We start from the raw sequence: 14559 nt of genomic DNA on the forward strand, positions 1-14559 counted from the left end.
CGCACTGCCTCACAATAAAATACAGCAGATCAACTTTTTTTATTTTTTACTTTATTCTTTATTCTTTATTTCTGAAAGCTGGTGAAAATTTGATCCGAGCCATGTGACACTAACAGCAGGACGCACAGACTGTGGGCAGTACATGACCGTCACACGCAGGCATCCATATGCGAACACTTTGCAGCACTTCCAAACTTCAAAGCTTTTAAGTCCCACGTTTGAAATGCTCCATGTTTTTAACGATCCCCGGTTGGCTGCTGCAGAACACGCTCGTTTAGTGTCGGTCAGATCTTTCTGGGAAAGCAGCCACCCACCTCCCTCATCTCTGGCCAGTCTCCATACACGTTGCTCTTCTCATCATTAGCAACGAGCTACACAGTTAAAGAAAACAGTCAGACTTTCCAGACAAACTTTTAAACAGGCATTACAATCCCTTCCTGCCTTCGAATCCTTAATACAGCTTAATAAACATGTTAAAAGTAAAAGTATTTTTAGCATACAATTGTCCCACACTGTCATTTAGCAATTCAGTCAACACGCTCTGAAGGTGAAGTCTACAATGACAGCAGCACCTTCAGGCTGTGAATACAGGAATGCTAACCCATCTGTTATGTTGTGGGCCAATTCACAGATTGACTCAGAACAGTAAATATGATTTTTTGGGATTAGTCAACTCACCCCTGTGACAGAAAATACATCAAAAGTGTGACAGTTTGTACACGATATAAATCAATAAAGCAAATGAGTTGCACATCTAGTTTTTGCCGATGTACAGAAAAAAACAATAGAAATTTGAGCAAGTTTAGCACACTTTATTTGAAAGGCTTTAAAATACATTCATAAGCATTGAATAATGTATTTCTAAAGCAATAATTGAATATTCACACATTTATAAAAGCTTACACCAGTACTTCAACATTTCATATAACAAATGAGATGTAATGATATGCATGTGTTGTCATATTCATGATATTATATTTAAATATGGTTATCAATATCATATTTAAAACATTGTTGATATGGTTTAAGAGAGGCCCAAACAAGGCTATAAAGCATGGAAGAGCCTTCTTAATACATTTATACTGAATTCTGCTTAACCCTTTAACCCTATTAGCATATTATTCAGTAACTACAGGGACTTCTGTAGAAACAGGTGGGACCATTCTTTGGTTAGTAATAACACATTTGGTCTGTCTATGATCCACAGGCTTTTAATGGGTTAATGAAGGTGGTCGAAATCATTCAAAGAACTGATCTGTATTATTTGTAAATAAATACGCGTCTTATATAACTTTACGTCCTATGGGAATTGTGCTTTACAACAGTGTTAGAAATGAAGCAAACCTTAGTGCATCAAATTCCTTCATGAAGCCAAAAAACACAATTTTAAATAAGCACTGTCCTCATGACACTGCTGAGAGAGACCAAGACTTCACAGACATGTTTAATTAAAATAAGCAAAATGTACACATAGTGTTTTAAATATATTTACATAAATTGAAATACACTAATTATACATATAAATATGACATTTCACACGTTATGTCGATACATTAACACTGCTTGATTTCATAAAACGTGTTGTGTCATGTAGCGAGAACTGGCATAAGCAATTTATAAATATAGTAAAAAAAGTACTGCTTTCTAAATACTGTATTCAATGCTTATGAATGTGTTATTAAGCCTCTATGTATGCAGCCTTCTAATAAAGTCATATCAATTATTCTAAGTAAATCTGTTATTCTAAACGATCTGGAATGGGTGTACCCTGATTACACTTAATATTAATTACACTGATATTAATTATGCTAAAGATAATGTTTATTGGATTTTTAAAACTACTTTCAGTTGGTTAAATATGCATTGGGTCAATCAGACCCAGGAACATTATTGCTGTTCTTTACAGTTGATATGTAACAAGAGGCTTAAAGCACATAATCCCCCCCTAATATATCATTAAGTTAAGAAACCTCAAACAGACTTGTTTATTAGGTTTCTGCACCTCTGTGGTAGACTGTTATCTGTTAAAAAAAAGACAAAGCTCTGTGGCACAGGTAACGGTTATCTTAAATATTGAATTCTGCCCATCCCTTTGTCTACTCTTAAAGTTAACAAGATGTACAGACAGTGCCCTCCAGCCAGACATAGTGCTGAATTCATCACTGTTTGCGTTAAACTGATTGAGTTTAATGTGCTCACTGAAACACTCAGAAATCAATCATAAAACATTTTAGCAAACACAAACATGGAGTGATGGAAGACAACTCCTCAAAACAACCTGACATCTTTCTTATTTACTCTCACGCACCTCAGTCAGGGTGACAAAGTTCAAGGTGGACGTTCTGTTTTCAGTCGAGATGATTAGGCCTAATCTGCCCCCTAGTGGACAACCCTTTTTATTGGATTTGTCCTCCAGATATAATGATTTTCTCTTCTGGATTTTAAAGCTGAATTTAGAAAGTGCAGAAACAGGAATGTAAAAAAATAAATAAAAGAGAGCTGTACCCATTTGCAGCTGATGTGGTCTTATTTTAATTCAAGGAGCAACAAATGTGAAAGAATGTGAAGAAATCTGCACTGTATAAAATGTCTATAAATTTTATTTTTCCAAGTGATTTTTGAAAAGACACATCTTGAATTAAATGTGTTTAGTTATATTACCTCCATCTCTCAGTATCGTTCAAATGAAGATTAAGTGTCCATATGTTTAAAATAGGGGTGCCCTCATTGTTTCACATGTCCCTGAGTATCACACACCTTGTGCTTTTTGATACTTCAGTAACGTTGCAGTTCTGAAATATGGCAAAACTGGTGGCAAATGGCATCCTGGCAGCTTCACGCTTGATTTTCCTCAATTCATGGGCAGTTAATTTGTGCTTTTTTTTTCCCCCAACACGTTTCTTGCGACCCTGTTGGCTACTTGCCATGAAACGCTTGATTGTTCAGTGATCACGCTTTAAAAGTTTGGCAATTTCAAGACTGCTGCATCCCTCTGCAAGACATCTCACAATTTTGACTTTTCAGAGTCCGTCAAATCTCTCTTCTGACCCATTTTGCCAAAGGAAAGGAAGTTGCACTTAAGTTGCAATTAAGCACACCTTATATAGGGGGTTGATGTCGTTAGACCACACCCCTTCTCATTACAGAGATGCACATCACCTGATTTACTTGATTGGTAGTTGGCTTTCAAGCCTATAGAGCTTGGAGTAGGACAACATGTATAAAAAGGATGATGTGATCAAAATACTCATTTGCCTAATAATTCTGCACACAGTGTGTGTGTATATATATATACAGTGTGTGTGTATGTGTGTGTATGTATGTATATATATATATATATATATATATATATATATATATATATATATATATATATATATATATATATATATACATACACACACATACACACACACTTAGAAGACAGAAACCAGCACAACACACATCTCAACCGTACAATTGTACAGCTTGTCTAGTCGCTGTCGAGAAGTACTGCCAATAGAACAGGACTTTCTGGAGCAGATAAACCAGAGTGAAAAGCTATTGGCACTATGCTCTGACATGAATGACAGAAATGCTCTAAAATCCAGCTGAAAGGCTTCCCTGGGCAGTAGAGAAAGTTACTTCAACAAAAGCAGGTTCAGCTCTTTTTACTACCCTTTATTTCAATGGAAACAATGACCAAACATGTGTCCCAGTACTTTTGTCCAAATAGTGTATGATCGAAAGCCCATCCCTTGTCCTTAGTACATTTAACAAACACCCTATTGTGGCTATACTTACTGTCCTAGAAGTGTAGTTTTACTGTAGGTAGTGTTGTTTAACAGTGCCTTTAGTTAACTATCTGATCAGTGGAAGTTCAAACCTTCTCAAATGGACTCTCCTTAACAATTCCTGCGGCCCCAGCAAACACCCAGGTGTCCCGTCTCTTCACCGAGCGGCTCATAGTGCTCCCTAAGCCAGCAAAAATCTCCCTGATCTCATCAGTCAACCTGTAGCGCACACACACGCAGACACGCACACACACACAACATGAGCTCCACGATCTTCCTATTGAAGAAAAATATGCAGTATCATTCTTCCTGATGTGGTGGGCTGGAATGTGTAGGTGTTTGGAAGGGGTTTACTCACACTACTGCAGGGTCTTCATATGAGGCCACAAAAATTTTATTTCCTGTTTGTACTGACTTTAGAAACTCAAGCAATCCTGCAACATAAAAAAAATCAATGCAGTCGGTCGGCTAAGATTTTAATTATTGGCTAATGTTGCAAACAAACACTGTGCTTGGACTGACACCAATCTGGGTACATACATGTGCAAATCTTCAATTATTTGCTTAAAATGTATCTTTTAAAACAAGCATAAACAATTACATTCACAAACTATTCAGTAAAACATTGGGATAGGAACACATAAGGCCTACCCCACCACTCAGCTTCTACACAGTGAAGCAGTGAAGTAAGTCATACTGTGTTCTAAACCACAGGCAATAAACTGCACAAAGCAAAGGAAGATCAGATCAGTAGGGTGTAATGTTTTGGGGAATGTAGAGAGGAACTTGGTTACGGTCAAAATTCAGTGTTTATTAGCAATTAGCAAAACATCTGTTTCTTTACAATTGTCAGTTTTCTAGTGTAATCACAGAAGAACCACTTGGTTCTGTAAGTCTGAAGAATCGCTTAGTTGAAAGAATATAAAAAAGATGTTCAAATAATTATTTTATTATATTATATTATTATATTTTATTTTATTATATTATTTAGGGGTTAAGGGTTTAGGAGCCTTTACGTTATGCTCAGGTTCTTTAAACATTATGTTGTATTATACTTGTGTTATACTTGTGCATCCTTTACAAAAAGAAGGAACCAGTGAAATTCATTAAAAGATCTCGGTTCTTATATGGCTTCCCACAAACAACCCTTTTATGGCATCTATATTAGTGTAGCTGTTGGGAATTTAAGAGATAAGAATGATTTATATAGAAACTATTCCAGATTCCTGACTGTATTTAATTATTTTTTTCTATCCCCATAAAAAACTTACAGCCATAGAAAATACTCTTACCCCCAGAGTGGGTGTTAAAGTAGCTGCTCTTCAATATCTCACCGGTTTCACCTGAGCAAAAAGTGTGAATAGGATTTACATTAGATGACCTCAGTACATGTACTCAGATTGATACACACAGGGCTAAAAGGCCAATTAATTAACACACCTGCTGGCACAGAGAAACACACTGTTCTGACACTGTATTTTTGAATAAACTCACCCTGCACCACCACAATGTTCAGACCCCATCCGATATTATTCTTCACCTCCCCCATTATACTGCAAGAAAGATCTGAGTTAAGGCCACAGATCACTAGCATCCAATATATAATTCTGCAATGATATGAATGAGTAAAGCACCATGTTCTACTACATACATCGTGTTGTTAAAGCAGATCTTTGGTCCCACTATGTTGGCTACCCCACTGCGGATAAAGAAGGGGTACTGGTCTGCAGGGCAGATTTTATGAGGACAGCAACCTGGGTGAGCCTTAAACAGAACTGCATAAAACATGAAAAGTTAATCAAGATATTGTTTATTAGATTGCTTTTAGTTGTCAAGTATAGCACATAATTGCTGCCATGTAACATAATAATAATTATAGTATTTATTACTATTATCGTATTATTCAGCATTATGTGGGAACGGCAGTTGAGATCAATAAAAATAGCTAAACATTTCCTGCTTCGGTTTGAAGTTTGAAGACCATTTTTGACACACACCGATTAACCATAACATTAACACAACCTGCCTAATATTGAGTAGGCCCCCCTTGCGCCACCACAACAGATCTGACCACAAAAGACCTCTGAAGGTGTCCTGTGGTATCTGGCACCAAGACATTAGCAGTAGGTCTTTAAAGTCCTGAGTTCCGTTCTGAAGTGGGGCCTTCATGAATCACATCAATGAGCCTTAGGTGCCCATAACCCTGTTGCCGGTTCATTGGTTGTCCTTTATTGGACTCCTTTTGGTAGGTATTGACCACTACACACCAGAAAAACCCCACAAGACCTGTGTGATGTTTTGGAGAGGCCCTAACTCGTCTAGGCTTTAAAGTCGTCTAGCCATCACAGTTCGGACCTTGTCAAAGTGGCTCAGATTCTTATGCTTGTTCATTTTGCCTGGGTTTCACACCTTCATCACCTTCAAGAACTGATGACATCTACCACTACAGATGACCTGTTTTGTCAGTCTTAATGTAATGGCTAATCGGTTTATGTGGTTTTCTTAAGACAGCAACAGTGAACTAAAACCTGCATTTTACGTGCACTACATGTACTAATCCAAATGTGTAGTTATCACTCATCTTCTACATCAATAATTTAGATTACATCACAAATTCATATTTCAGTTGACTTATTTTTGAAACTGACTGACGTCCCAATGTGATATTTTATTCACATAGAAATGATGAATGCATGCAAGTCTATAAAATCCAATGCATTACATTTTCAAATGTTTTCCAGCAACTAACACACCTAACACTTCTTCGTGAATTAAACTGCGTTAGAACAGGAAAATGACCAAAAGTTCTACACACTTGAAAATAAAGGTTTCTCAGTGGTTCAATCGCTGGGACTGCAGAGATCATTGGTTACAGAACCTTTAGACTTTAGGTAGCACTTCACTGCAGGGCAAGATTCATAAGGCTACGTGATATCTACTGTAAACAAGCTTTTTATGACTTAGACCAACATAAACCGGCATAAACATTTATACAAAATTATAAGGTTCATATCAGTTGTCATTAAAAGCATACTCTAGGGATCATCTAGCCCCTTACAGTACCTTTAAAAAAGTAAAACCTTTACAACAAATAGGTCTTAAAAGAACCATCCAGCATAGTTTAGGAAACCTATGGTGTCCTCCTTTGTGAAAGCACTCTTTGTGGCAACTTTATTAATAGATTTAAGGCAACAGCACTTCAGGACTAGGCTTGAGAACCAAGAATTCACATAAGTAACCATATGAGGCTGTTTCCCAGCAAGCACTTACCCTAGATTTAGACTACTAAATCCTAAATGCAGTACAACACTGAACTGGACAGTGCAATTTACTCCACAACTAGGCTGTATCCCCATCCTACAGACAATTCAGTGACAGATTCCAGCAGAACAATCAAGCTCACCTGGAGGACTGCAGTCTGATCTAGGAATGTCTTTGCATTGCACCTCGTCTGAATTAGGAGAGAGGTTTTAGAGAAATGCAAAGCTGAAGTTCAACAACACACACAAGCAAGGAGGTTGCAGAGTGAATGTGCCAAGTGACATACTGACATTTTTCATTCTCTTTAAGAGCCCAAAGATAAGTCTTGTTAACAGAGATGCCCCATATTGCGAAGAGGGTGATCACAATTGCGAGAGCAGAGACAACCCCTGGAAACACAACAGAGAACCTCACTTTTACAAGCACATATTAATAAGCACAATAATTCAATTAGAGCTAGAGCTGTAATCTGTGGGTAGGGACAAAAAAAACAAAGCAGCACTGACGAAGTCACATTAAATTACATATATTACAGCACCAAAAACTGCAAAACACGATCAGACTTCTTACCTCCCAGCCTCATCCTGCAGAGGTTTTCTAAAATGAGGTTTAAATGGTCATGTTATTGTCTTTAGAAGTCCTCAGTGCTCTACTGTAATGTTGCCAGGTTAAACCTTATCCAGGATCTGCTTCAACATTTACACACCCTGAAGTCAAACAAATCCCCCTCCCCCTTAAGCCAATGTGAAAAGATTTTATTCAACGTCATTGTGGAGTATTTCTATTGATTCATTCATCCTGAATTTTACAGAGAGTAAAAAGAAGTGCTGTCAAAATGTTAGTGTTAAAAACTGAAAAACAGCAAAATGGAGATACAAGGTTTTTACATAACAGTGGCGCTATGTTTCTTTACAATGATTGACATTTAAAACACACAAAGTGGTTTAAATACGTTTAATCTCAAGTAATAAATTCTCAGCAGTCACCATCACAAATTCTTTCAAAGTGCCTGAAATAACAGGCCTGAAGGCAAACCGTGTGAGTAGTAACACATCAGCCAATAAAATACAGTGTAGAGAGTAAAATTTGTTCACATTATCCAGCATCATCATAAAACTGTACAGTACAAAACAGGAGACAAGGCACCTTTTTTTTAAGGCATGCATTTTGCGAGTCACCTGTAAGAAAGTCTAATCCAGATCCAGGCTGGATCTCACTGTCCTATTTAATGTCAACTCTGCCACCCCTGTTCACAGAATAAAAGAAGAAAAGCAATACTGGTAGGATAAAACACAGTAGGTATGAAACACCTGCTCAAGTTTAGAAAGTCTAACTGCAGGCAGCTGGTATGCACAGCTTAGAGGGAAGTTGTCTGATTACACAACTGCCACAAAGCTTAGTGTCGGAAGAAAACCAAAAAAAAAAAAAAACAAAGAATGCGGAAAGGAAAAACCCTGAGATCAGGCAGCACCAGACACAGCCACACATTCCACACCACACACACACAATAAATAAAGAGAAAAACAGTTCCTTTTTTTTTTTAAATTGCAGTCCATGTCCATGTAAATTCCTCTCGGAGTGCAAAAAGGTGCACTACACTCTTAAAAATAAAGATGCTTCAAATAGTTCTTTAATCAATTCCATAGAACAACCACTTTTGGTTCCACGACAAACCTTAACATCAGTTAAGAAGCTTCACATCACGTTCTTCACACTCACACATCTCTTTAACAAGCATGATTCTTCATGGAACCACCGTGGTTCTTCTATGGCATCACTGCACGAACCCTTTGTAGCACCTTTATTGTGCTTTAAGAGTATAGAGAGGATAAAATTAGCAAGGCCTACAACTCACCTCAGATTTAAGGCACTTGTGCTAATTAGATCCTAACAATTCCTCACATTATTTGTAGGTTAAAAAAACAAAAAAACAAAACAAAAACCCCCACACAGTTCACCAGCATTGTGTGGCCTTTAAATTCCCATGACAGCCACCCTCAGGTAGCGTGACATTAAAACTACATGCTGAAGGTGGAGCTGAATAGGAAAACCCATTCTGAAGGGTGACCTCGCGAAATCCTGTGTTGTGCTCGAGTTCACTCCAATAGATCCTGAGGAGAAAACAAAGTAAATAAATAAATAAGTAAATACATAATTACCTCTCTTTAAACAGCAAGACCTGTGCACAGGATATCATTAGTCCTTTCTGTTTTCTCTCTGGTCCACCTCGGGTCACAGACAAGACTTCCTACAACTACTACAAATGAACAACACATTCAGGAGCTTCAGAAAAAAATAAAGGAGCTTTAGCCCAACTCCTTTATAACTGACTGTTAAGATATTCATGTTTATTACTAGTATTTAAATCCATTAATTGAGTTGCACCAACAGGGATTACTTCAAACAGAGTTACTGAGGATTTGTTAATGTCGGTTCTATTATAAATCAGGCGTTTTCACACCTATCCTCCATTTGCTCTGATCCGAATCAGTTAATGAGTTTTTCAACAACGAACCACATGACAAGGTTCTCTCTGCTGATTGGTCAGACCTGCCTGGAACTGGAGCAAGAAAGTAAATACAGGAAGAAGTTCCTGTGTTTTGGGCTGTGTAACATGGAGCAACGGCAGAGATGGCATCTGTTAGCAGCTGTAGTAATTATCTGGGTGATACATCAGGTTAACAACTAGGAGCCATTTAGCTCAAACTTGCAGAGTACGCCTGATAGTTTGGACTGTTGGATTGAGGTCAGGTCACATTCTCACCACAAACGATCTGCTCCTCATCTCAAGGGTTTCAGTGTGGTTGTTTTGGTCCGATTACATCCGATTACTGTTTTCACACCTGCCCAAACGGATCACAACCAACCAACCAGAGCCAGATTTAACCGGACTAAAAAGCGCAGGTGTGAAAACGCCCTAAATCTAACTATTTTTAAAACTGGGTGCAAAATGATTACAAGATGAATCTTAATATTTAAACTTATTTTGTAGCTAATTAAATATTATGTAATAAATGTATCTACAAATCCTAATGCACAGTCACTCAGCCTTCTAAAATCATCAATGTGGTCTGTGCAGATGTTTGTGCAGATGTTTGTGCATCCTCATGCAAGTCTCGGATTCAGTCAGAGGTCAGTCCACCAAATGAATTTAGGGTAGTTGTTTGTGTTTGTTGTTTTTTTATCTTCTTATCGGTCTGAATCTGACGTGGTCATTATCTGATGGTGGTTGGTGTGGCGCAACAGATACCTGCCAACACCACTACCTGCCACTGAGTTACCACACCATGTGGGAGACTGGGGTTCGATTCCCGGTCTAGGTAACTATGCTGCGCTACACCAATAAGAGTCCTTGGGCAAGACTCCTAACACTACATTGACCCACCTCTGTAATACGAGTAACCTTGTAAGTCCCTCTGGATAAGAGCGTCAGCTAAATGCCGTAAATGTAAATTATTCCTTGTGAGTTACCTGAAATAAACTTGGAAGTCCAATTTGATCGGCCAGAGCATCCAGGCTGAGACACACCTCAACAAATCCTACTGTATTCGCATTTTCAACCACCTTCAAACATGTGTTTTTTTGTTTGTTTTCTTTTTACAGAAATCAGATTTCATGTGTTTTTTGGACGTCGAGGCTATCAGAAATCAATCTGGATGCAATCTACAGTAGATCTGGATTTGAGCTGTCAGTCTGAACATAGCCAAAGTGTATATCTCACATGCACATCATAGACAGTATATCTAGCAGCTGAATGCTTTGACAACTGTCTGATAAAATTACAGATATTTCAAAACAGAAATACCAAGAAATATTAAAAGATACTATCACAAATGAATACAGACATAAGATCCACAGGAATAAGGAGGTCTCACTGCACTGTAAAGAACTAAATGAGCTACACGTAAAATGTAAGAAAGGTACCATATTAATTTAAAAGTATATATATATATATATATATATATATTATGTTATGTTATTATAGCACACAACTCTGACCTCATCAGATTCGTCCCCTTCTCTGGATGCAGCACTGTGCTCCTCCATCTGCCTCAGTACTGAGTATCTATAGGTGGCTTCACTGCAAACAGTTAACATCACACTGACATTAGTCTAAACAGCTCTTCACCTGTAGAGTGTCCACATGAAACAGAGGCCGGTCAGCCCCACACACACACACACACACACACACACACACACACACACACACACACACACAAACTTACCTCTGAGGGAAACAGTATTTCCTAATGATAAAAGCAGCAGCCACGACAGCAGCAATAGTAACGAGGACCACGGACACCACCACGCCGGGGTGCAGTCTCACCTGTACAACACAGTTTCCCTACTTTCAGTGAGAGACAGACAGACGAGCCTCGACCGTCCACCAGAACAACTAGTGCCAACTGTCTCTCTCTCTCTCGCACACTGACCTGCTGAGGCGTTGAAGGAGCAGCCGTGGACTCCGAAACACTCCGAAAACTTCGCAAGTGTGTGAATTCATCAGCTCCAATCTGCACTGAAGGCAAAGCGACGACTAACTGTCCGAACATCGCATAAACAGCCACGGAGAGGAGCGCATTTGCGCATTCCGACGCACCCCTGAGCGTCGCCATCGCTGTTTACTTCCTGGTGAAGGTGCGTAAAAAGCTACCGTCCCTCTGATTGGTCGATTCTGAACGTGGAGAATACAGACAGTCAAATTTGGACATGTCTATTGAACTAAAGCAATTATTAATATTATTATTATTACTATTTTACACATTTTAAAACAACAGATCTGTAAAATAACAGAATTGTGCAGTGATAATGATAAAATATGAAAACTAAAGTGTTGTGCAAAAGTTTTCAAATTCCTTTGTCATTTCTTTTATTGTTAATAAGGAAAGTAATAAGTACTATTCTACAAAAGCATAACGTTAAACATAAGACATTTCTTTAATAATTAATGCATTACTATTGTAGTATTTCCATCTTTTACAATCTCAGAATTACCAAAAAGGACCCAAAACAAGAGTTTGGGCACCCTGCATGGGCAATACTCAACAAAAGCCCTTTGGCGAGTGTCATAGCTTGTATAATTTTATTAGCTATTTTGGGTGATTTTCACTTCATCTTTCATTTAGCAAAAATGTAGTTGTGGAAACTTCTGGTATTTTGGTGTTAGTGGTTGTGATATGTTATAATATTTCTAGCAATCCTACAAACAGTTCTTTTTTAGACCGTTTTCTTGGTCCTCCGACCTCCTTCTGAACTTAGGAACCTCCAGTGATCCTAATAACTGCAGAAGACTGTGGTATGATTCCTGGTCTGGGTGACTGCCCTACACCAATAGGGGTTCTTGGGCAAGACTCCTAACACCACACTGGCCCAGCTCTGTGATATGAGTATTCTTGTAAATAGCTCTGGGTAAGAGTGCCAGCTGTACAACTGTACACAAATACACACATTTGGCTTAAAATGTTAGAAAGAATGTTTAAGAAAGAAACTTTGAAGATCTTCTACTCACTTAACTATTCGGATAGTTTGGCCAGGGGTACCCAAACATTTGCATGCCACTTGTATATTTCTTATATTTATCCTCTTGAGACCCTGCACCCTCATAGGGGACATTACATTTCTGCTTCTCTGCACCATGATACTTAATTATTTTAACCTTTGACCCTTTGGCCTCATATGGAGACACTGCCTGTACCATCTAGTGGTCAGATGACAACATTACACTTAACTGATTGAAAACAAGATGGCAGGAATCCCAGTCAAAAGTTTCCACAGCCAGTCCAGAATGAAACATGGGTCAGGTAAAAAGGTCAAAATTCTCATTGAATGTTCTGTTTGAAACTAGTCAGTTTATGTACAATAACATCTCTAGCTTCACATGGCATTTATGACCAATTTTAAGCTACAGCATCTATAAGGATGAAGTTCTCGCTAATGCAGTCATTGGTTGTATTTTATTTTAGAATTACAGGGAGAGTTTGTGTCAATGTCAAAAGCAGAACAACTGCTCAGTGCAGTTGTATATAAGTGTTTTTGTGCATTCATAGTTTCATGGGTGATGTAGGTTGTTGATGTCAAGTACTATACTGATGATATATATATATATATATATATATATATTTGTAAATATATATATTATATAAATATATATATTTATATATTTATATAAATATATATATATATATATATATATATATTTGTAAATATATATATTATATAAATATATATATATATTTATATATATATTTATTTATAAATATATATATTTGTTTTTAATTTATGCTTTCATTTTAATTTATCATACTTCATACTTCTACCTTGCTGCATTTCAAAGGCAAATATTATATTTTGTACTCTGAAAACACTTATCTGTCAGCTTAGTACTAATAACTTTGCAATTATAATATTTGCACTATTGTATAGCCATGTTTACAGTTTGAAATTAACAGTTTTGTACAGTTGTTTCTTTATTTTATCACACAGTAAGAAAGATTACATTGAATTTTGCAAAAACAACTTACTAAATTGACTAAATTTATTTTTTATACTTATTAGGTCCTACAAATCCCAAATAGCTAGAAGAAACTAAAAATGCACACCATGCAAAAGTCCAGGTCACTGGAGGTTATGCCTTCTTACTCTAGCCCACCTTGTCTGTCAAGGCAGTATTACACAGTTTTACATATTCCTTCTAGCACTTTTATAAGGAGCCTACATGGCTTTTCTAACAGGCTTGATAAAATATTGAAAACCACTTGCTGTAGAAGCTATTTGGAATGTCTTACATAAGAATATCCAAAGAATAATGAAAACTCATTTGATATTGTCTAAACTTCTAACTGCTAGTGTACACGGCAGGTCTACGCTCAGGCCAAGAACTCTATACTCTTTAGATCCTTTCTGATGAAGAGCTAGAGACTGGAGCACGGGGTGCCTATTGCTAATCTTACCACCCTGCAGAGTTTAGATCCAGCCTTAAACTACCACACCTATCCCATACCATCCAGGTAATGAAGACATTCAGGGACTTGTAAATATTTTGAGCCAGGTGGGTTGGACTCTCTGGGAAAAAGATATGTTTAGTCACTTTATAGCAATTCATCAATGGTCGGTTTCTGACCACAGAGCCACTCTTGGATGGATATTTTTGGATGGTGGGCCACTCTCAACTTAGCTGTGCCTGGCGCAGTCATTCCAGTCCCACATATACACACTACCATATGAGTGTCACTGCTGTATGGAGAATAGTTCACCACCCAAATCTCTGGGTCAAAAACTGCCCAGCGACGAATGGGCTACAGCCACTGCACACCTATTTATAGGGGATGTGTAAGGAAAGAAGTAACTTGTTGTAATTTACAGTTGTAACTTGTAAATAAAAAAAAGGGTTCAAAAAAGAGAGTCACAATTTTATTTATTTTATATTTATATAATAACATATTAATGCACTACAATATTTTTTATGTCTAAATACTATAATACATAATCAAAATGAAAAAAGTACATTTTAGAAGTAGCCAGCAAA

At 37.5% G+C, this 14559-nt stretch overlaps 1 protein-coding gene across 1 annotated transcript; it reads right to left on the reverse strand.

Annotated features, from left to right (window-relative positions):
* Positions 1-34: 34 nt before the first annotated feature.
* On the reverse strand, positions 35-7737 carry LOC140560335 (protein FAM3D). Its single transcript, XM_072684728.1, has 9 exons — positions 7605-7737; positions 7325-7423; positions 7177-7224; positions 5425-5548; positions 5268-5326; positions 5066-5116; positions 4132-4207; positions 3866-3992; positions 35-371 (listed from the first exon to the last, which is right to left on the reverse strand). Exons 1-9 carry the CDS (start codon positions 7615-7617, stop codon positions 285-287), a joined length of 684 nt encoding a protein of 227 aa, XP_072540829.1. The 5' UTR covers positions 7618-7737; the 3' UTR covers positions 35-284.
* Between the last annotated feature and the right edge of the window lie 6822 nt (positions 7738-14559).

Source organism: Salminus brasiliensis, chromosome 7 (genome assembly GCF_030463535.1).
Source record: "Salminus brasiliensis chromosome 7, fSalBra1.hap2, whole genome shotgun sequence".
NCBI lineage: Eukaryota > Metazoa > Chordata > Actinopteri > Characiformes > Bryconidae > Salminus > Salminus brasiliensis.